Below are 23,591 nucleotides of genomic sequence, written 5' to 3'. Positions count from 1 at the left end.
CCGGGGGCTCGGGGCGCGGGGCCGGGCGGACGCGGCGCGGCCATGAGCGGGCGGCCGGCGCCGCTCTCCCGCAAGCAGCGGCTCATGGCAGCCGTGGGCGAGCGGGCGGCGGCGGGCGGCGGCGGCGGCGGCGGGGGCGGCGCGCCGCTCTCCTGCTTCATCTGCGGCGGCGGCATCCGACGCGGCAAGGAGCTGAAGCTGCAGGTGAAGCAGCCGGCGGCGGCGGCGGGCGCGGGGGCCGCGGCGCAGCCCTTCTTCCCGTTCCTGCAGCAGCAGGAGCCGGCGCCCGGCGCGCGCGAGCTGTGCCCGGCCGACGGCTGCGTGCTGGTGTGCGCCGTGTGCCGCTGCTTCCTGGGCGAGCAGTGGGCCGCGTTCGAGCGCGCCCGCACGCCGGTGGACAAGCGCATGTACTGGCTCAAGCGGCCGCACCAGTGCGACGCGGGCGCGGGCGGGCGCCGCGGGGCCGCCGGGGCCCCCCGGGAGTGGAACGTCGCCTACGCGCTGGGCGGCGCTGCGGGCGACGAGACGCGGGACTCCGAGCTGTCGGAGCTGTCGGACACGGATCCCCTCTCCGAGACCGAGCCGGCCGTGCGCGACGCCGCCAGCCCCCGCCCGGGGCCCGGGCCTCGCGGGGGCCGCTGCCAGGAGTGGAGGCCGACGCCGGGACCCCCTCCGGGACAGGGCGACGTGGAGGAAGAGGAGGAGGGGGCCCCCTCGAAGCAGCGCGGGGACGGCGAGCCCAAGACCGGCGGGAGGCGCAGGCGGAAGGCCCCCGGGAGGCACTGGGCGCCCGAGGCCCGGGCCAGCGTCCTGAGGGGCATTCAGGATCCTTGGCAAGGTCCTCCAGTCCAGGTGGCCCCTGCGGACGGCATGAAGGGAGTCCCTTCGGGCAGGGCCGCTAAGACCCCTGAGAGCAGGCCGCGGGGGGAGACCCGCGGGAGCTATTGTATGTCCGAGGACAGTGACATCAACATCACCAGCGAGGAAGAGGACCGTAAGGAGCAGCCTCCGCCTGGCCTGCCAGAGAAGGAGAGCGCAGGCCGCGTCCCCTGGGCTTCCCTGGAGAGCAGGGCTGCGCCACCAGAGGGCCTTTGCTGCTACATTTGTGGGTCGGCTCTGGCGCCGGCCTCGCAGCACCAGATCCACGTGCAGAAGCAGGAAAAGCTGGCCCAGGCGCCCTTCTTCCCTTTCTTGTGGCTGCACAGCCCCCCTCCAGGGGCCCAGCCCATCAGCGAGGGGGGCAGCACCCTGGTGTGCCCCTGCTGCTTCTCCTCGCTCATGCAGCAATGGCAGAGCTTTGAGCTGGCCAGCGTGCCTGTCCTGCAGCGGCTCTACGTGGTGCCCCTGAACAGCCATGCCCCCGGCATGGCCTCCAAGGGCAGGAGGCTCCCCAGGGAAGATGGCCCGCCAGCTGGGACCCTGCCAGAGGCCTGCTACCTCTGTGGGGAGGACTGTACCCAGGATGCCCGGGCAGTGGCCTCCCGGCTCCTCAATGGCAGTGCCCGGGGCTCCATGCATTTCCCCTTCCTCAGCCTCCTGCCCTGTCCGCCCAACGCCCGGGGCCCCAACAAGCGCTGTGAGGTCCAAAGCTGCCCCAAGTGCTTCAGCGTCCTGGAGGACGTCTGGGCCCTGTACCGGGCCTGCCAGAACGACGAGCTTATCACTTCTGTGCAGGGGTTCCTGGGCAGGTACCACCAGGCTTTCTCGGCCTCAGACCCTGCTGTCTTGGAACCACCGGCCCCGGCCCGCGGCGGCCCGGTGTCCGTCTGCTACACCTGCGGGGCCGAGCTGGGCCCCGGGAAGGAGTTCCAGCTCAACGTGAACCCCTCCAGCCGCCTGGGCGAGAAGGAGCCGTTCTTCCCGTTCCTCACGGTTTACCCGCCTGCCCCGCGTGCCCGGCCTGCCGACTCCACGGGCCTGGTGGCCACCTGCGTCCTCTGCTACCACGACCTGCTGGGCCAGTGGCTGCAGCACGAGGCCCGCAGCGCCCACCACACCGTCAGCCCCTGGTCACGGCAGTACCAAGTGGACACGTTCGTGTGCTTCTTTTGCCAGCAGGAGAAAAAGCGGTGTCTCGGGCTCAAGGCCGTGCGGGTGGCCCGGCTGCCCTTGTTTCTCTACACCCTCCGAGCCAGCCACAGCTTGCTGGTGGACGACGGGCGGCAGCTGATCATTGGCGCCTGCGTGGAGTGCGGGACCCTGGTGTGTGCAGGCCCGGGGCTCACCCGCCAGGGGCATGCAGGTTGGAGCTCCCCAGTGACAGCGGTGATGAAGGTAAGCAGCGGTTTTCTTTTCAGCCTCTGGGGTTCCAGCAGGGAAGAAAGACCTGTTATTTTCTGTTCTTCTGCGGGGGAGGAGCTCATGCTGACTCTGTGTGATATGTTTCAGCAGGAGGTGCCCTCCCGGGGGTCCCCCGGGCTGGCTCGTGGGGACTGTGTGGGCCTGGCTGAGCCGGAGACACATGGAGTTGGTGGGGGGACCAGGGCAGGAGTGGTCTTGTGGAAGAATAGGTCAGTGCTGCAAACAGCAGGCTCAGGCCTGAACTTGAGTGTGTTTCCAGCGGAGTCCATCAAACAGAGGAAGTTCGGGGCACGTCTGTCATCCGCCTGATAACATTGGTAATGAGTCCGGCCGTGCAGGTCACCCGGAGGTCCCTGCGCTTACCCACTCGGCAGGAGAGGCAGCAGAGGTGGCGGCTCCTATCCTCTCTAGAGCGCCAGCCCCTCTTAGCTGCTGCAGCTTTCCCCCCAAGTTCACACTGGTTCTTTGAGACGCTCAGGTTGCTTCATAGCAGATGGAAACATTTTCAGGCGTGGGGGTTTGGGACCTGGGAGACAGTGGCCTAAACAGACGTTGTGGGTGGGAAGAGAGTCTTTCTTCTCTGCAAGCGAGCTGTGCAGGAGGAGGCAGGAGGAGGTGATGGTGTGTTGTGATCACCGTGATGGCCGTGGGGGGCCATGAATGGGCATCTCTGCTAGAGACGGTGGAACTGGTTTGTTTTCATGAGATGCCTGTAGTGGGAGCCACTGGCGAGGGGTCGGCCGAGGGCCCTGTGCACAGGGAAGAGTGTCTCTGATTTGTTCCAGAATGATCGTTTCATGCATTTGAGAGGCTTCTGGTCCTGCCTGCCTCTTGTCTGTGTGCGTGCCCACGTGCGGAGATGCCTGGGTCGTGGGTTGGTTCACGGTGGTTGCGTCTATAAAGTGGACGCATCCTCCTGCTTCCCTCCTGTGCTTGCCCTGGGCCTTTGTGCTCTGCCCAGGCTTCCTTCTCTGTCAGTGTTCCTTTTGGACCACAGAGATGTACCTGGGGGCTTTGGTGGGCCTGTCACTCCAAATGGATGCACCTATCGCTCCCCACCATGGATACTGAACTTGTCATTGGCAGCCTGTGGCCGTCTTTCCTGTGGGTCTCTTCCTGGGTATCTGAAGTGTGCACTTTCCGGCAGGGCCGGAACTGGGAGGTGAGCCTGGCTTTGCAGCAGGACAGACCTGGCTTCCAAGCCTGCCCTCTCTCTTGGTCGCTGAGCGCCTGAGTGATCCTGTCTTCCTCTCCCTGGGCTGGTCTCCTTGGCTGGGGTGTGGAGATCGGAATCGCCTGCCCCTGGAGGGCCAGGTATGTGAACAGTCTGGGCATCTAGCTGCGTCCAGAAAGCCAAGTGTCTGGCACACGGTGGGACCCTCCCATCCACCCCATGTGCTGGGCAGGGTATTCTGGGATACGGGTCAGTCCTCTGTATGGCTCTGGGTCTGCAGAATGGCTGGGGTCTCTGGCCTGGTGATGGGGGCGCCCAGGGTCGTCGGAGCACTTCCTCTGAGGTTTGCCAGAGTGCTTTTCTGCAGAACATCCACTCTGGGGTGAGTTTTCCTGTGTTGATTCACTCACTCATCAGGACTTGATGAGATGCCAAGTGTGGGCTTCACGGGTAGGAGGAGCTGGAGGGAAGCGTCCAGCTGGGAAGGTGTCGGTGGACCGTAGCCCCGTGGGGATGAAAACGCAAGCTGGTGTCTGCCCAGAAGGGGTCAGCATGCCATTCGGGAAGGCTGACTGGCGTCCTCACTTGTGCACCGTTTCTAAAGCAAGTTACTTCGTTTGCTCCTATGAGGTCCTGTCATTCCCATCTTAAGAATGAGCATATTGAGACTCCGAGAAGTCTGACGGCATCGGCGACTGTCACACACCCAGTAGAGGTGGGTTTTCCACCCAGGTCTTCCACCCCTGAGCCCCATTCCATCCACCCCCTGAGAGGTGTAGCCTTGGGAGATAAGTGGAGTGAGGCGGGGGGGGGGGGGGGGGGAGAGTCCAGCAGAAGAGGCACGGAGGAGGCCGGGGGAGGCAGGAGTGCTCACGGGGATGAGGGGGGAACGAGGTTGCAGTGAACTCCAGAGTTAAAGGCACAGGGGAGAGAGAAAAAGTCCTTGAAAGAAGGGTTGGAACGCACCGGGAAGAGGTCCACCCAGGGCTGGGCGGTGGCAGCGATCCAGGTGGGTGGTGAGGCCATCGGCCGGGGGTGGGGGTGGGGGCACAGGGAAGGCAGCAGTGCGGCTCCCAGGCTCCGGCAGCCGGAGGGAGGGACAAGCGTCCACTCCTGCCTGGAGGAGAGCCTGACTGACGATCGGTAGAAAGCCGGAAATGCAGCCTCCTGCCCTTCCTTCCTCCCTCCCATTCATTTAACAAATGTTTATGGAGCGCCTGCTCTGAGCCAGGCACTGTTCCAGACGCTGGGGATCTGGTGGCAAGTGCTGTGCCTTCAGTGTCAGTGGGAGGGGCACAGGGGCAGCGGAGAACATGACTTCCCGCAGATCGGGACCGGGGGGCTGCCCCCCTCTCCAGGGTGGGTACAGGGGGTGAGTGCTGGTGGGGGCACTCCCGGTGGGATCCAGCTCCAGGGTCCTGCCTGTCTCCTGTGTGTGGTTTGAGGATTTAGCGGGTGGGGGGTGGGGAGTGGCTTAGGGGCCTTGGCAGGTGGCCACCGGGAAACCACGGAGCCAGAACGGCATGTTCCGGAACCTCCTCTCTGCCACCTCCTGGGATGCCTCAGTTGTTCCTGGTACACGTTCGTTCATTGTGAATCAGCCTGAAACAGTATGAAAGAACACGGGGAAAGGAGGAGAGAAAGGTGTCACTGACACCCTCCGCTGGGATTGTGTTTGCGGCTTTTCTCTTGAGCCGGACTCCTTGCTTCCTGGGGAGGGGGGTGTGCCCTGTCCCGTAGCCCCCACATCTCCGAGCTGGCACCTGGCGTAGGGCTGTGTTGGTGCTGGGCAGGGCAGGCTGCAGCCCACACTCTCGGGGCCCTGGCACCCCTTCCCTGAGGAGGAACGCCAGGGCACGGCCTTCACCCAGCCCTGGTTTCAGTCTTCCTTCTGCTGGAGCTGGCTGGGTGACCTTGGCTCAGACTTGTCCTTCTCGCCGCACCTGAGAGGTAGGGGTGATCTTTCCTGGGGAAGGTTTGCAGTGGGAGCGGCTGGTGCACAGTCGGAATGCGGGACACCTTCATTCCTTTCTCTGTCCCTGAGGGGCAGGTAACTTAGGGTTGCCTCTCTGGTTCGCTCCCACCTGCTGTTGCAGCCTCTGCCCCCACCTTTCTGCTGGGAGGGGGCTGGGTTTCCCTCCCTTCAGAGCATGGGGGCACAGTGGGCCAGGCTGCCTGAGACAGCGTCTGGGGACATAGTGATGATGATGGCGTCACAGAGTCGGTGCCCCATGCCTCCCTTGTATCACTCCTACTGGATCCTCCCAGCGGGCCTGTGCAGGGAGGTGACACCGTCTCCATTCCTTAGCAGAAAAGCAAGTCCAGAGAGGGCAAGCAATTTGCCCAAGGTCACATAGCTAGTAACAGCAGGACTGGCACTGGACCCAGGAGTCCGGCTCTGGCATCTGGTCTCCAGCCTCTTCTCTCTCTTGCCTTTCTGTCCCCTCTGGGGCTCCCACTGTGAAGGTGGCAGTGCCCTGGGGAGGGGGTGGGAATGGTCCTAATTTCCCGCACGTGCCTCTGTGACCCCCTCCCCCTGCCTCCGGAGCAGCTGAGAGGCAGGAGTTAGCTTGAAAAGCACCCCCCGCCCCAGCCAGCTCTGCTCTCCAGTCCCTGCACCCCACCCCCGCCCCCGGCTGCTGCCCTGCTGCTAAGTGGCGCTCTTTGTCTCTGCTCCCCGCAGCACTGCATTCAGATTTCAGCAGCTCCTCCTGCTGCAGGTCGTCCCGATGGGTCTGCGGCGTGATGGATGGGCTTTCCTTGCGTGCCGGTTGGGCTGGCCGCCCTGCCCTCTTGCAGTGATCTGTCCGGGGAGCGCTCTGGGTAATGGAGCGCGCAGCTGTTTCCCTAGCCGCACCCGGCCCCTCACTGTGGGGACACCCGGCCCAGCCCCTGGAGCTGGCCTTCGAGCCCAGAACAGGTGTTGCTGCTGAGGCCCCTTTCTTTTCTCCACACTGACATCTGAGGCCTGCCGAGAGCGTCTGTCATCACTCGCCTGTCAGGGCCGGCCCGCACATCTGTTTCCCGTGTTCCCCTGCTCTCTGCGCCCACACGGCTCCCTGCTCTTCGGGGCGGGCCTGGCAGCCCTCCTCCCCAGGGCCAGGCTCAGGGACATCTAAGCGAGGTAAATGGAGGGGGGAAACTTCCAGAAGGTGCCGGAGGGGGCCGCCTGGCTGGGCGGACACCAACATCCTCTCCCAGCAGCAGGTGGGAAGTGACTGGGCGTTGGGACTTTCTCAAGCTCCCGCCACCTCCTCCAAGGGGAGGGCTGGGCTTTTCTTGGCCATTTGGGAGCCATCTGCTCAGAGGAGTAAGCTCTCCAGACGGGCCTTGTCCTAAACCTGGAGGCGGCTGGGGACACCGGGGAAAGAGGAAGTGGAGGCAGAAGGTCTCCAGAACTCAGCCTTCCCTGGAAGCAGGGAGGGGCAGGGCAGCAGGGAGGCCAAGTCCTGAGTACTCCACGCCTACCCGCCCCTTCCCCGCTTAGGTCTCTGGGGATCTTACCCTTGGAAGGTTAACTCCCTGTGACTGTCTTTGGAGGGTTTGTAAGCTGTGGGCAGGCGTGCCAGTGTCACTGGCACGTTTTCTGGGCTGGGGAAGTACCCGCATCTGGATTTCGGGTTCATTTCTGCCTCCGTAGCCTGGTCGGGATGGTGGAAAGGGGTGACACTTTGGCCCTCTAGGAAGAGTACCTGGGAACTCGGCTTCCGATGGGCATGTGGCCCCAGGTGGGACATTCATGGGCTGTCATGGAAGGAGCTTCTACTCGCCACATGGCCTTCGCACAGTTTCCCCGTCTGCCCAAGTGAAAAGTCTGGTCTTCGGGGGTCACAGGCGGCTTGCATCCCACCGGTGAGGTCTGGTGGGCGGCTGGAACCGGCGAGAAGGATGCTGAGCGTGTCCAGACTTGGTGCTAAAACATCTAGTCACGGACTGGCGGTTTCTTCTGTGAGGTTGGGAAGGCGAGAGCGCCTTCCGGGGGTCGAGGTTTTCCTGATTTTCTTTTAATTTCTTCCAGCTGCATTGAGATACGGTGGACACATAACACTGTGGGAGTTTAAGACACAACATGTTGGTTTGATACATATGTACGTCTGTTACAAAATGATCATTACCGTCTCACCGTGTTGCTCCTTTTCTTGTTTTGCGGGGAGAACATTTAGGATCGCCTCCCTTAGCCCCAGTGAAGCGAGCATGCGGTGTCCGGAGCGGCAGCGGCCCGCTGGGGGGTCCTCCCCACACCTGTGAATCCTGTCCCTGGACGCTCACAGACTTGTTCAGTGTCTCCCCCTTTCATGGGGTCTAGGTTTTAAGTTCAGGATGAAATGTGGGGGGCCCCCAAACACCATGATATTCCGCCCCATGTTAGGGTCAGAAAAACTTCATGGGTCACTGTTCTGGGGGCAGCACTACACCTGGAGCGCCAAGACCATAAGCTAATGCCACCGTATGCCAGTTATTTTTTCAGTAATACGAGCTAATTAGATGTATAGGTTTTGAAAGAAGTTCTGGCAGTCCCGTGACGGGGGCACAGCTGTAGTTCTGCCTCTCATCCCTGCTCATGCTTCTGCCCTTGTCCAGAGCTGCCCTGGGGAAACACACCTGGAGAGCCACACATTCTGCCCATGAGCTCAACACATGTTTTCGTGCCAGTGGTGTGGAATTGGGCGGGCCCCGCCCTTGGGTGCTCATGTGGGAGGGGGTGGTGAAAGTCTCCGGGCGTGATTGTGCAGTGTGTTGGGTTCTGCGCTGGGGTCTGCAGGGAGCTCACAGGAGGATGGGAAACTGGTATGTTCAGGGAAGGCTTCCTGGAGGAGGTGACATCTAAGCTATGTCCTGAAGGCTGAGAAGGGCTCAGCCAGGTCCACGTAGGAGTCCTGTGCTCCTGGTGGGGAGAGTATGTGCAAAGGCCTGGATGTGGGGAGTGGGGTTTGCTGGAGACCCTTAAATAGGTTTTTGAAGTGGGAGGAGGTTGATGTTGTAGGAGTGGTTGGCAGTGACGGGATGTGGGTTCAAATCAATGTGGATGTCATAATACCAGGGACCAGGCCCTACCCCAGACTTTTAAATCAGAATCTCTGAGGGGTGGTCCTGGTGGCCCTGGTATTTGAAAGCTTCTAGAAGACTCTAGCACCGGGGTAAGAGCTGCTGATAGAAGCCATTGTAAGCATAGCCCAGGAGTTCGGGACTTTTATCTTGGAAGCTGTGATGGTCACGAAAAGGATTCCATTCCTTTGCTCTGCCTGTCTTTACTCAGCACTTGCTGTGTCCTAGGCACCGTTCTGCGCATCGAGGTCCAGCCCTTGAGTAAACCCGATGGTGTGCAGGGAGGGGCTGAAACAGGGGTCGGAGTGGCCAGGGAGAGGTGGGCAGCTGGGAGTGGTCCCCTGAGCCAGGAGGACGGTCTGGGCAGGGGCCTAAGGTGCGGCCCTTGGGATGAGGAAGCTGGGGTGCCAGGGGGCAAGGAGGGGCCGGTCAGGCAGGCCTCCTGCCCCTGACCTTGACAAGACACTGTGTTTGTTTACCGTGGTTTTCAGTGCAGATGTCATTCACACACCATGGAATCCATCGTTCTAGAGTCTATGATTCCATGAGATTTGGTGTGTTGACAGAGTTGTGCCGCCCCGAGCCCTGTCTCCTCCAGAGCGTCTCTGTCCCCTCCAAAGGAAGCCTCATGCCTGGCGTGGTCACTGCCTGTCCCTCTACCTCCAGCAACCACGAATTTCCTTTCTGTTTCTGTGCATTTCTCCCGGGTGGATACCCGGGAGCGGAATTACGGGGTCATCCGGAAATTCTGTTTAACCCTTTGGGTTCTGCTTTCCCCTGGGGGTTTTAAGGACACCGCAGGGCTTAGGTGGTTTTTTCTGCTCACTGACCAAAGCCGCACCTCCCAGCCTGGGTCTCCAGATGCCGAATTGGTGTTGGAAGATGGGGGTCAGTCTTCTCTCTGGGAGAAGGGGTGTCTTGTAAGGATCGGGAAGTGGGTGCCCTTGCTTCTGGGGCCTTAGACTCACTCTGCCTCCAGCCCAGGAAACCAGAAGCCCCGATTCTGGTGTCTGCACTCACAGTGGGTTCAGACAAGACTCTCCCCTGTCTGGGTCTCAGTTTTCTGTCTGTAAGATGGGAGCGGACTGTGGATGAGTGGCCAAGCCCCTTGCCTTCTGCACACCTGCCAAGCTGTAGCCATCTCCTCTTTCTGGCTGCGTGGGCTGGAGCGGGATTAAGAGGCTGCATGGAGGAGGCCCCGACGGCGAGGTCTGGCTTGGCCGAGTCTGGTGGCTCTCAGGTTCCTTGCCCAGCACTGGCCGCCCCAGCCCTGAGTTGTTGCTCTCTGCCACCAGCCGGGTTGGTGTGGAACCCGGCATGGAAACCCTTGTAGGGCTGGGTTTCCTTCAGGTGATGCCGGCAGCCTCAGATGGAAGGCGCAGCGGTCACCATTAGAACTGAGCTCAGGTAAGTCAGGGCAGGCATGCTGGGACCCTGGGCAGGAGCAGGAACGTCTGGGGGCTCCTGTTCCCCCCCTGGCGGTCTGTTGGGTGAGAGCCCAGAGAGGAGAGTTAAACTGCTGTGCTGCACCCTGCCAGGATGCCAGGCGGCGGGGAGCGTGAGATGCCCGGGTGCCGCCACGTGGGGTGGGGGAACGTTTGGTGGACGTGGAGTGTACGGCTCAGCACTGGGAGGGCTGAGGGCTCAGCCAGGGCCTGGCCTGGAGGGGAATGGGAGTCAGGGAAGGCTGCCTAGGAGGGGGGTCACCAATGGAGGTCCTACAAATGGGTAGGATTTAAGTAAGTGTTGACTCTAGAGAAATCTTCATCCTTGGGGATTTATGTGGCGGTAATGCCATTTTCAAAATGTCCACTTTTTATCCTCCTCATGTGTTATTTGGATGTTGCCTGTCAGTTGGTGACACCGTAGGAAGAAACTTCAGTGTTTTAAAGGTATTTTCTGATTGTTCTGTATTTTACATGAAAAATCTTATGTGTTTGTGATAGAAAACTTGGAGCAGATGGAAGTTCGCCATAAGTTAGGTTCAGCTTGCCTCTCCCTCTGGGTCCCACTGACCCTCGTGGCTCCCTTTCCTGCAGCTGCCCACCGATGGGCCATCAGCCCAGGACCCCAGTGGGTCCTGTCACTGGCTCTCCTGCCACCAGCTAACTGGGAGACCTTGGCTAAGATGCCAGCCTCCTCCCCAGGCTGTCCCTTACTCCCCTGACCGTGAAGGGTGGGGTGAACTGCCCTGTGGGGAGGTGGCAGGAGCCCCATTGGAAGTTGGGATCAAATTACTAACAGCAAATGGTGGGGCTGGGCCGCCGCGTGAGAACAGGGTGGTCTGGCTCTACGGGGCCTGTCCCTGTCCCCCTTGCCTGGGGTGAAGCGACCCTTCCTGGAGATGGTGCAGGGCTGCCAGGGACCTGACCTTTATCCAGCCCCGTCCTGCTTTAGCCACAGGAGGCTGCCGTGGGTATCCCAGACCAGCTTCCTTCAAGGGCCTTGGAGGACTGGGGAGCGGTCAGAGCACTGACGCACGGCAGCGGTGTGTTATAGGCCGTCCTGGCCCTGTAAACCTCGGCTCCGGCTTCCCGACGAGGGCTCGCAGATGGAGATTAAGAGGCTTGTGTGGCTTCTGATGGGCTGGCCACAGGCAGGCGGGAGGCAGGCATGAGCCTAGCAGGACAGGGGACCTTGGGGACTGCAGCCCAGGGGGCACTGAGACCAGGGAGGTCGGGAGGAGCCTTCAGGCAGCAGAGGCTCCGAGGGCCTGAGAGCCTGGGTCGCCCCTGGCTGCAGCACCGGCTCCTTTAATCTGACTCCTTTGAGTGGCTGCGTTTCTTCAGGATTGCCGTCCTCCTTCCAGAGGGCCTTTCTCACAGTCGTGCGCTGTTCTTTCTTTTGTGTGATTGTGCGACATCCTGGGGCCGCTGCATGAGGGAGGCCTGGAGTGTTCAGAGCCCAGCCTTATGCTCCTTTCATACAGCTGCTTGCCCCAGGGGCCTAGGGACTGCCAGCCCTGCTGAACACAGCTGGGCCCTGGGGGCCCCCGGGGGAATGGGGTGAGGTGGGCTGTGTGTCCCCGGGCCACTGGCCCTGCAGATGCTCAGTCTGTTCCACGGGCCCATGGCCTGGGTGTTGCTGCGGAGAAGGGCACGCATTTCCCCTCTTGTGCACGAGCTGAGCGTTTGCCAGCGGACCTGCCCATCCCCAGCCAGGTCCGAAAGCTGGCCACTGTCCCCTCGGCCCGGCCGTAGAGAAACCAGGCCCTGGGACAGGGGTGGCGGAGTATCAGGCTGTCCCCCAGCAGCCTCTTTCCCCACCTTCTGTGTATGAGCAAGAGGCTTGGTTGGTGGCGGGACCCTCCTTCTCTTCTCGAGGCAGCAAGAGCTTTTCTTGTCTTTTCAAAACCGGGTGGGGCGATGGCGAGCCTGGTGTAGTGAGCTCCCACGCTGCGTGATTGCTGATCGCCTCCCATTAACGGGCGACGCTGACCCTGGCTTGCCCGTTAAGTTGTCGCTTATCAGATGACTGGATGAGCCTGACCTCTCTCCAGGGGTTTTAAGGACTGGCTTTAGGGTGGGCCCCCAGGAAGGCAGGAGGAGGAGATGGGTGTTGCTGGAGGCCGGCTGCACCGGAAGGCAGCGGGTCCCCGAGGATGGCATGAGAGCTGGGGCGGTCGGGAGCGCCCTTCTTCCTCTGACATCCCCCAGCCCCCTTCAGGGGCCCCCGCATCCTCCCGACACCCCAGCACACTCACCTTATCTCCCACACTCCTTCAGGTCCTCTCTCTTCCCTCCAGTCCCCTCCTCTCACAGCACACACATGCTCGCCCTGGCGCCCTCCCCGCCTCCCCCCCACCCACCGGTGTTCGTGCTCCTGGCCGAGTGCGTGCTCGCCGCACCACGCTCCCTGGGGGAGGGTGTTAGTAGCTACTATGGTTTGGATTTGTGCCTTCTCCCTCTTAACTTGGTCAGCTTTTATTACTTCGTGAATTGGGGGGGGGCTTCTGCACATTTATGATGGTCTTGCTGGCAGGTTGGCCCTGTCGTCGCAGGGATGTGCGCCCCTCTGTGTGTGGCGAACTCCGGAAGTCTGTCTTACCTGGGGTGCCCCCCATCTGAAAATCAAGGCTCCCGAGGTCACCGGCTGGAAGTGAGTTCCTCAGAGCCTCACACCTGTCAGGGCAGGGGCAGGGCCAAGGGCAGGGGCAGGGGCAGGGGCTGCTCTTTCTGCCCCAGCAGCTGCTTTGGGGCACTGGGTCTGAGAGGAGCCCCTTCCTGGTAACTTTTTGGGTGCCTGCATTTTGATGTCATCCTTGTCGGGCGGCCAGAGCCGTGTCCCCGCCCGCCCTCAGCAGAGGACCCCCCAGGAGCCCGGCATCTGGCCTGCAGCCTACGGGAGCTCAGCTGAGCCTGCTTGGAACACACTCTGGAAACTTCTCGCCAGACTCTGCTCTGGAGTTCCTAACCCTCCCCACCCCGTTTGGTGAGATTGCTCCGAGTGTGCTGGGCAGACTTTCTGAGTCCTCCCACGGAGAAAGCATTTCTCTGGGAGGCAGGAGAAATGTTCCCCGCTCCCTGGCTTCCCTGTTCTATGGGGGCCTTTTGGAACTTGAGCCCAATCCACCTCCTGGTGGCTTCACCCCAGCCAGGCCCACGGTCTGGAGCTCCTTGGGGACTCTTGGCTGGGGGCCTGCCAGCTCCCCGGTTCCGGGGAAGAGCTGCCTCTGCCTTCCCGGGGCATTCTGGGAAACTCTGGGGCCCTGCAGGGATCCTGGGGGGGGGCGTTGCCTAGGAGATGTGTGTATGGGGGACTGACACAGAAGGGGGCGCCTTTGCTGCGGGTGTATAGAGGGCATCAGCCAGGGTGGTGGGGGGGTCTACCCAGCAGGGTTTCCCGGAGCCCCTACTGTGTGCCAGACGCTGCAGAGCCAGGGAAGCAGAGTACGTGGCAGGCAGGACCACGAGCAGAAAGCTTCCCGTGTGGAGCCGAGTCTGGGCCTTGGGTTCCATGAGACGCAGGGACACGTGTGTGATGGTAATGGCAATCAGTAGCGGCAGTGACAGTGGCCACGCATTCAATGCTGGCAAGACGTTATCTTCCCGACCCTGTGAGTTAGGGAAGTCGGCACTCGTCTCTCCTGCTGGTCCCCTTGGTGACCTTGCAGGGACTCCACAAGGTTGGTCCCCTTGAGTGGGACCGGACCCTACTTGGGTCCAGTGCAGCGACCCAGCCACACCCAGGGCCGGGAGGGAGCCCTGCCCCTTGAGATGGATGGCTGTCACCTCTGTCCCCTCTGGGTCCAGGGCTGGGATGCAGGGAGCAGTCTCGCTGACACGCTGGCTCTGGGCCCCAGGGGGCATGACGGAATCGCTCGTGATTCTGGCTGCAGTGGCCCCAGGGCCGGAATCCGGCGGAACACGGTGTCAGCAGAAGCTGCCAGCCATGCAGCTCCAAGGCCCCGGCTGGGGGGGAGGGCTGGGAGCAGGGCCAGGCTCTGCCCGCCCCTTCCAGGGAGGGTCTGGGCACCTGCCCACCGGGCTGAGAGCCCTGCAGGCCTGGGGGCCTTTCTGCTCCGGAGAGAGAGACAAGGACATCGGACACCTGCCTCCTGGATTTTTCCCCTTCAGAAGGGCTGCTCCGCTCTGTCTCGTGTGCGCCAACCAGCCATCCGTCCGAAAGCTGTAGTAAGCACCGTGTCACTTCTCGGAGACCGACGGGGAGACCCAGGACGCTGGGAGGGTCGTACTGGTCCGTGGTCTGGAGCACGTGGTGGGTTTGGCTACTGGCGATCTGGAGTCACATCTTGTAGGCACCCCGCTCCCTGTGTGGTCCTCCGCACGTCACTCTCCCGCTCTGAGCCTCACGCCCCTCACCCATATACCAGGACAACCTCAGGACCTCCGTCCTAGGGATGTCAGCGGGCAGAGTCCCTCGTGGAGGGCCGAGCAAGCTGGCAGAACTCCGGAAGTGGTGACCAGTCAGTGGGAGCAGAGGAGGGAAGGGAGGGAGGAACCTAAGGCGCCACTCACAGCCTCCAGGTCCCCCGGGATGAACATGCTGTGCGCCCCTCGCCTGGCCCTGTGAGCCCCAGTTGGGGCCGTGCATAGCCCATAGCAGAAGCCCCTGGTTAATCTCCCATGAGCCTTGGCGCCGCTGCAGAGAATCCAGACCCCGTTCAAAATGACCATCGCCACCCACCGTGGCCTCCGTTGTCCAAGAGGAGGCAGTGTGGGGGATGGGAAACCCGGAAGCAGAGCCCAGAGCACCTGGGACCCCAGCTCCCCTCATTCCTTCTCTGGGCTCCCCGCGTTCATCTGAGAGGTGAGTGGTGGATGGTCCTTCCCGGGACTCCGGGCCCTGAGAACACCCATGTTGGCCTTTGGTGGCATTAGCAGGCATGTGCCACCTGACTGCTTGTCTGTCTGTCTGGGGCGTTACGTGAGAATCACAGTAGCGTATGTGTCCCGGGGCTTGGCCCAGAGCACCGGCTCCGTAAATGTTGACTCTTAACTGTTTTTGTGATTTGTCATTCAATTACCTCCCCAGTCCTCTGCGTTCCAGAGAGCTGAGCCGTGGACCTCAAACACACAGGGTCTGGATCCTGTTAGTGGAACGGGCTGAACCAGGAGGGGCCCTGTTGGAGACAGGTCTCAGGAAGGGGGACATTGTAGAGTCGAGTTAGGAGAATTTCCAAAGACCCACTGTTATCAAAAGTACTATATCCCCATTCTCATGTGCACATTTCTTAACCCTCAAAACTTCATGCAAAATCAGATGCATGGATGCATTTTTCTGGGGAGAAGATCAGTAACTCTCACCAGGTTGTATGTCCCCCAAAAGTAAAAAGCCACTGTTACAGGTGCACTTACCTGTACACAGACTCGTAAGCACTGTGCAGGCGAGCCAGCCCCTCATTATTCCTTGAGAACGCCACACTTGTTCCCGTCATTATGTCTTGACACCTGTTCTTTCTTCCACTCTTCTGCCTGTTTCCTGCTCTAGGAGGTCTTCTCTGCTAACTTCTGCCAGCCGAAGGTTCTCTTCGCTCCTGGCTGCCCTAGGCACTTCTCTGTATGCAGCTGTTTCACACTTGCTAATAAATTATCACTTTCTTATTTGTGGTCCCATGTGGTCTTTGGAGTGCCTCACATGCGTGTGCCCTGTCTCTCCCACTAGATAGAGAAAGTAGCTGAAATTGGAATTTGGAATCCTTTGACCCTCCCCTGGTTTTTCTTTTATGTATTGATTCCTCGCTGGTCCATGGCTGTGGCATTCCTGAGGAGCACCACAGCTGGCAGAAGCACTGTTGGCAAGATCTGAGTCTCAGAGAAGATAAGAGCAGGGGGCTGGGGGGCGGCGAGAGAAGCAACTAAGATGGCATTGAGTATAAGTTTTCAAAAACCGCCATAAATAAAAGTTCTAGGAGACATCTCTGCCAACACAAACCAGCTTTGTCCACACCTAAAAACCAGCTCCAGTCAGTAACCTTTCCCTGAATTACGCTCTTTGATGGATAAGAGACTTGGCCACTGTCTTGATGTGCCGAGGATGAATTCTCCTGTGAGGTTTCTTCTAGAGTCTGTTCTGGTAATTAATGTTTTTCAAGGACCTTACCGTTTTCATCCTGGTGGTCAAGTTAATGGGCATCACTTCTTTAGAATACTCTCTTAGTGTTTTTCTAATGTCTGTGAGGTCTGTAGTGATGCCCCCTCTTGGGTGCTACTGGTCATTGGTGCCTTCCCGTTTTCTTCTTGACCACCTAGCTAGGGGTTTATCAGTTTGACCAATCTCCTAAAAGGTTTATGTTTAAGAGACTGTGCCTTTTACAAGTTTTTTAACCAGCCCATTTGCCCTTGCAATGTAACATCTTTTGCGCCTGAACCCTCTCTTGCTTTTTTTTTTTTTTGTAAGACAAGATGAAATGTTCATGAGACCACTGGGCTTTTTCCAGGTTATTAGTGCTTACAGGAACATTTTTCATGTCCGAACTCCTCTCTCTGTGTTGTCAGTGGAAGTGAGAGCGGTTTCTGTCTGTCCGCCTGCCCTGTGACCTCTGTGGTAGTCAAGGTGGTGTGTCCTTGTGCCTGGGGAGGCTTTATCCAGCCTTGCATAAGTAAGACAGATACTAGACTTAAACGTTTGTTAATGCCAATGAGAAAACTGCGTTATGTTAGAACCACAGACTGTAGAGGAATGACGGCTCTCTCTAATGTATTGGTGGCTCTCTTATTTGGGACATAAGCACCTAGGAATGTCATGTTTCATTTCTTATTATACAAAGTATTCACTGGTAAGAAGGTTTGTGTCCCTCCCAGGCTATGATGTATATTTTATCTGTCACACAGATAGAATTTGCATTGAAGTATATTTTATCTATAACCGTGATTGAAACTTCTGTTTCTTTTGTCTTTGCATTTATGGCAAATCTCAAGAGTGTCCCTTCAGAATCCTAGAACTGGGAGGAAGCAGAGATTCTTGAGCACAAAAGCCCTCACTTTGTCAAAGACTCTGTGGCCTGGGAGGGGAAGGGACTCACCCTTGAACTTGGGGCACTGTTCAGAGATTGAGGCAGGATGCTGGTGTCCTGGGACCTCTCCGCTTCATCAGCCAAGGCTGTCCCTCTGGCCACAGGTATCTTGATCTGTTTGCATTCACGATTTGAGGGGCCATGAGATCCCCAGACCCGGGGTACAAAGAGGGCACTTATGGGGGTGAGGCAGACAGCATCCTTCTGTGAGCCTACCGCCCCTCCATCTCTGGTGCTACCCCTCTGAGCCATGGGAGGTTTTTTCCTATAGGAGTTGGCATTCTGTTTATTTATTTATCTGTCTTTGGGGGTGGGTGCAGAGGAGGGGAGAGGAAGAGAGAGAATCTTAAGCAGACTACGTGCCCAGTACAGAGCCTGAGGTGGGACTCGATCTCACCATCCTGAGATCGTGACCTGAGCCGAAATCAAGAGTTGGGCGCTTAACCGACTGGGCCACCCAGGCTCCCCCTTTTTTAAAAGAGTTGTTTTAACTGCAGTTTTATTGGGATATAATTTGCTCTAAAATGTGCCCTTCTGAAGGGTACAATTCAGAGGTCGTATTATACTCAGAGAATGGAGCAACCATCACCACCGTCTAATCGTAGAACATTCTGCATCACCCCTGAAAGACACCCCGTCCTCCCCTCCCCCCAAGTCCCTGATGTTCACGACTCTGTATCACTGGATGGGCCTGTTCTAGACACTTGTTGTAGATGGAACTGTGCGACACGTAGGCTCTTGTGTCCGGCTTCTCTAGCTTCGTCAAGCATCGTCAAGGTCCAGCCGCGGGGTAGCGGGTGTGGGCGCCTCGCCCCCCGTTGCGGCTGAGTGGTATTCTGGCGTGTGGATTTGCTGCATTTGGTCCCTTCATCTGCCAGTGGACATTTGAACTGTCTCTGCCCCTTTTTGGCTGTTGCCATGAATGCCGCTGTGAACACCCACACCCAGGTTTTTGCGTCGAAGTATTTCTTTTCTCTCAGGTGTTTACCTAGGACCGGCATGGCTGGGTCTGGTCCTAACCCTGTTCAGCCATCCAGGGACCCGACAGGCTGTTTCCAGCACAGAGTCTCCGCCTCCCACCGGCAGCGCCGGGGGAATCTCACGTGTGACTTGCTTTTCAACGGGGAGCAGGGCGGGTGGGCACGTTTCTATATCCGGACACATTCAGTAAATATTAAAGTTCTTTTCCACTCTTGAGCCCCTGTATCAAAATAGGATTTTAACACACACACACACACACACACACACACCCTTTTTTTTTTTTCTTTCCAATTTGGAAGGGATGGATCCCAGCTCCAGCACTTTCTGTGTGGTCTTGAGCAAGTAACTTTCCTTCTCGGTGCCTTAGTTTCTCCATCTGTAAAACACTTGTGATCGGATCAGCCTCCAAGACGGGTTGGGGGGGGTTCGTGCGTGTAAAGCACTTGGCATAGTCCCTGGCAGGAAGGGCTGTTAAGTTTACATTACGACTGCGTGATTGTTGGAGGGCTTGTGGGACGTACAGAGGAGGAGCAAAGGAGACGTTTTTGCCCAGCATCAGCTCAGAGACAGCTCCTGTCCCCACCGTCACAGTTTCCCCCCATGCATGGTCTGCGCCTTCTTTCTCCTAAGTGCAGGCGAAGCTCTCCGGACGGCTGTTCGTCTTGCTCTTGCTTCGTGTCCCGGCATTAACGTTTCCCAACGTTGTTACAAGCACCGTTTTAATATCTTCCCAGGGAAAAGGGCCTCGCCTCCCCTGGTCGCCCCCTCGCCGCTGGGTGCCAAGGAGACCTTCCAGCAGAACAGAGCTGTGGGTCCTGCCCTGGAACTACAGACACGTGTTAGCCAGAGAAGATCCCCTCGAGCTCCCGACGGGCTCCTAGCGTGGGTGTGACAGGGTGGCCTGGAAGGCCTGAGCCCCCGACGTTTCCAGAGCGTGTGTGGGTGTTGGGGGGAACATGCCTGGGAAGACGGGGGGAGGCGGCACCAAGGGTATCGGGGCGGCTTACCGGACGGTCTTGAGTCTCTGCTTGAAGTCTCACTTGTTCTGTGCTGGAAACTCTGACGATAGAGCCAGAAAGGAAGTGAGAACAGTTCCCTGTCGTTGCGAAAGCCGGAGCTTCCAGCCGTGGTCTCTGTGCGCAGGCGCGTGCGTGCACGCCCTACTGTGGGTGCGGCCACACCATGTGCTGTTTCCATGTGGGGTGTCGTGCTTGTCTCCTAGTGGGACTTAAGACTGGGGACGGTGGAACAAGATGCTTGGGTTCAGATCTGGGCTGTACCCCTCACTAGCTGTGTGTTCTTGAGCTAGTCACATCACCTCTCTGTGCTGTGATTTCCCGATCTGGAAAGTGGGATAGTAGCGGCGTTCATACGGAAGCGTGGGCAGGTCAGAACGTTTAAGAGTAGAGCACCAGCCGTTTGACCCAGACTCCTCCTGCACTGCCCATCCTTGGAGAAAAAGGAGTTTTATTGACTACATAGCAACCCCTGGTCACCTGCTGCCCCACACCCAGGTTGTTTCTGGATTTTCCCAGGTAGGGACAGCTCTGCAGTAAGCCTTCTTGAACCTCAATTGCCTCTGGGAGGCCTCCACCCTGGGCCTGTCCCCCGCCCCAGCTCCCACCCTTTGCTTCCTACTGAGTGACCTCCTGGACTGCCCCGGCCTTGCCTCGTGAGGCTGCGGGGAGCCCGGGGGGCGGGGGGCAGTGGCTCTCCGAGCCTTCCTGCTGCCCTGTGCAGTAAGTGGCCTGAGGGGTGTGAGACCAGGAGGAAGAAACGGTCTTTGGCAGCCTCTGAGCGGCGTGCTTGGACCGGCCGTCTGTCGGAAAGGACCAGGACAGGAGGCGGCAGGCAGCGGTGGGAGCAGCCCAGCTCACACCTGGGCTGGGGCTGGAAGCCACCTCCACCCTTCTGGGAAGGAATAAATGCTTTCCCAAACGAGAATACTTCTGCCCGCCTGCTACCTGCTCCCCACCCCGCTCCAGCTGCTGTGGGGCCGCGGGAGCCCCCCAGGGATGGTGTCCCCAGCAAACCAGCCTCAAGGAGTGCATTTCTCTGGGCTCTCAAGGCTTTCTCCAAAGAATGGGGAAAACTCTTGAGCACCCACGACATGCTCTGTGTTCTCTTCCGCCCACTCCATTCTTGAAGGTTTGTTTGCTGAACACCCACTGGGCGGGGCGGCAGCCCAGAGGGAGTGATAAACTCACCCCCTTGAGTATCTGTGCTGGCCCCATGCTGTAGGTGTGAGTCTGTTTCCTTTAAAAAAAACTCATTTTGAGGTCGTCATAGATTTACGTACAGCTGTGAGAAAGAGCAGACAGAGAGCTTGTGTACCCTTTGCGTCGTTAGCCCGGTGGTGACATTTTGCGTAACCATAGGACCGTGTCCCCAGCAGGATACTGACCTTGACACAATCCCCGGTGTTATACGTACTTGTATGCATGTGTCTGTGTGTCTCTCTTTCCCTGTGTGTGTATCTATGCGTGTGTGTGCCTGTGTGTGTCTCTGTGTAAGTATGTCTCTGAGTGTGTGTGTCTGGGTATCTTTGTGTGTGTGTGTGTCTGTGTGTGCTCTCTCTGTGAGTGTTTGTGTCTGTGTGGCCTGTTTCATTTTACAGGGAGGAAGTGAGGCTCAGGGTCAAGGCCTTGGCCAGGACCAGCCTGCCAGGGCGCAGCAGAGCTGGGCTTCATGTCCAGGCATTCTGACCCCACATCCCTGAATTACTCTGGGGAAAAAAAAGTCACGTTTACGCTTCGCTGCTGTTCTTAGACTTGTAATCCCACTGGTCTCTGCGGCAGCTGTGAGCTGAAAACCCGGACTGGCTAGATCCGAAACATGTTGGTGCTGGGCTGTGGGCTTCTGTTTCACAGACCAGAACACTGAGGCTCAGAAGTTAACAGTTTGCCTAATGTCCCCCAGCTAGCTGGTCTGGGGCTGGTCTCAGTCTCTCTCCTCAGGTCTACATGTGACAGGGACCACAATGAACTTCTTTTTCCACGAAGTGAAAGGACAGAAGACACTTTTGATCATAAGTACCAGGCTCAGGATTCAGATCAGTTACGAGGAAGATAGCAGGGCGCATTTGGGAACATTTCTGGGCAGGAGGTGACCTCGGACACTTAGCATGCCCCAAATGTGTGCCAAGGAACACTAATGACTCAGGTTTTGAGGTGACTCTTCTTTCCTTGCTTACATATGTTTGGGAACTGTAGGTTAAAGAAATCAATATAGGGTTGTGTGCTGCAGGACTTATCAGTGCCTTTAATGCTCTGACGTACACTCCTGGCCCTCTAAAGAGAGGACGGATTGCCATTCTGCATAGTATATTTCAGGAACTGCTTGGTAAGACGCACTGTGGTGTGAGATTCTGACTGCTGAGGACATCGATTGCTCTGATGTGTCTGGCCGTGGGGCCAGCAGCCCTCCAATGAATGTGGAGGCTCTTGCCCAGCATGGGAAAGGCTATGGAGTGACATGACATGTGGGAAGTGGGATGCGATCTGTCCACCCGCCGTGATCACAGCCATGTGCCTCTGCGTGTGTGCCTTGTGGACAAGGAGGGGAAGTCAGCTGTCTTAGGTTGACAACATTTCAGGTGATTTATTATTTTTAATATAAGATTTTTCTTTCTGAAACCAACAAAGGAGGTTGGGCTCCATTCACTGGGGCAATAAAAAGCCATTGTGTGTTTGAAGCAAGGGCTGAAGGCAACCTAACAAAAGCGGTTTTAAGAGAATTTTTCTATGTGGCATTGGGCAGGCCAAGCTGGAAGGAGGAGGGGGCCTGGCAGAGACCACTGGGCGCCAACAGCCATGGCCCTGGCCTAGGCCCGAGTGGTGGCTGAGAAAGGAGAGCTGGGTGTGGCCTCACAGCTCTGTGGTTTCTTGAGGCCCAGAGAGGTTATGTCACTTGTCTTGAGTCACACAGTGGACGGTCTGCAGACCTGGGACCTGGCTGTAGCTCTGAGTTCAGAGTCTTGGAACATTGCCCCGTGGCACGTCGCTGTCTTCATCTGCATCACAGTTTTGCCAGCTTTCCGGCCATGTACTGCTCATCTACGCTCTAAGGAAGTAAGACTCGTGGGTGGGGGGGGCGGGAGTGTGCGTGGGTGTATGAGTATGTGCATGTGTGAAGGGGGGCAGAGAATCCGGATGTCTGCTGCAGCTTGACCCCACGACTGTCTCCCCGACAGAGAACATTCAGGAAGCCCCAGGCCCCTGCAGCACCCCGACCGCCGCGGGAAGGACGCAGACAATGAGAGCCTCTGCCCTGTTTTAATAAGCGTGAGCAGCTGCTTTCCAGTCACTTCTGGTCTGTAGGTCCTCGTTGGATGCTTTTGGGGCCAGGAGTGCTTCTGGATTTTTCAGCGCCATAGATAGGGGCTTCTGTGCGGAGGCTGTATTTTCTGGAACACCCGGTGGGGCCCCCTCTCGTCAGCCGCCGTGGTGCTTGTGTACGGAACACGTGAACATTCACACCCGGCGGGGACAGAGCTGAGGTAGAGCGGCTGGCAGGCTAGGCGGGCCTCGCTGCGGAAGGAGTGGGGGAGACTCCCGGGCTCCAGGACTTCTGGCCTCGGGGCCTGGGGAAGGGTTGGGCGTCTGTGTTGAGCAGATGCACAGACATTGCGGCGTCCTGAGTGGGGCGACTCTCAGTTTTGGTGACCGGGAGAGAATGTCTCTCTCTTGGATTTTTCCAGGATTGAGAAGCCTCGGGAGGGTGCAGGTCTGACCGTAAACATGGGTGGGGGGTCAGGTAGCCCAGAGCAAGGGAAGCACTGGACTTTACCCCCAGACCCCCGCCCTGGGGGACTGCAGTGCGTGTGTGTGCCAGGGGGCACTGGAGTGTCTTGGTTTGCTCCGCCCTGTGCCCCCCCACCCAAGCTGCTGGCAGCTAGGCCTGCCCGGACCTTGAGCAGCCACATCAGCTCTCCCAGCAGCGGGTCACCGTCCTGAACAAATGCTCCCCAGTGGCCCTGGGAGGGAGTCCTGGAGGCCGCGTGTTCAGACGGGGTGGGGCCTGCCGGAATTTGCATTCCCTCATTCAGAAGCTAAATGGATCTTTTATTAAGATCAGCAAGATCCATTTTTAACTGAATTTGAAGGTCACTCCGTGCTGCGGTTCCTTCCCAGAACGCTGAGGGCAACTGTGTATCCACAGTGCTTGAGGACCGGCCACCAGCCTTGGAGTGGGCCACCCTGTGTCAGGGTCCCAGGACCCCAGTACGGGACCCTGGGCCAGCAGCTTCCTTCCTGTGGGGTCAGGTGAGGGACCAGATATGATTTGTTCATTGGTCTACCATCTACCGGCCACCTACCATGTGCCAGACACAGGGGAGGACCAGTCCTGGTTCCCAAAGAGCACGGAGCCTGGTGGGAAAGCTGAACAGATGGACAGAGGATTCCAGGACAGGGGAATGAGGGCTGGGCTGGGGTCAGCATTCAGGGGAAGGATTTTAGGAACACATTGAGGCCCCCGTTCACTTGGGGAGGGGCAGGCCAGGCTTTGCAGCTTTCAAAAACCACATCCATATCCCAGTTTAGGGCCGAAAACCCAAGAGAAGCCAGCACGTCAGACTGTGGTTCTCGAAGATGAGAGCCACGGGAGCTGTGT

The 23,591-nt window shown here is 58.6% G+C and overlaps 1 protein-coding gene across 3 annotated transcripts in view; it reads left to right on the top strand.

Annotated features, from left to right (window-relative positions):
- Nucleotides 1-124: 124 nt before the first annotated feature.
- GSE1 (Gse1 coiled-coil protein) overlaps nt 125-23,591 on the top strand; it is a 387,016-nt gene continuing 363,549 nt past the window's right edge. For 2 of the 3 annotated variants that reach the window (XM_032853821.1, XM_032853820.1), the window contains exon 1: nt 140-2,274. In XM_032853821.1, the coding sequence (XP_032709712.1) occupies nt 406-2,274 (1,869 nt within the window). In that variant the 5' untranslated portion in view covers nt 140-405. Of the gene's footprint in view, nt 2,275-23,591 lie in introns of all 3 variants that reach the window. The other variant, XM_032853822.1, reaches the window with a different exon arrangement.

This window comes from Lontra canadensis, unplaced genomic scaffold, assembly GCF_010015895.1.
Source record: "Lontra canadensis isolate GAN:19392208 unplaced genomic scaffold, GSC_riverotter_1.0 scaffold8, whole genome shotgun sequence".
Lineage (NCBI taxonomy): Eukaryota > Metazoa > Chordata > Mammalia > Carnivora > Mustelidae > Lontra > Lontra canadensis.
The sequence above is the reverse complement of the archived record's forward strand: the minus strand, read 5'-3'. Positions and strand labels throughout refer to the sequence as shown.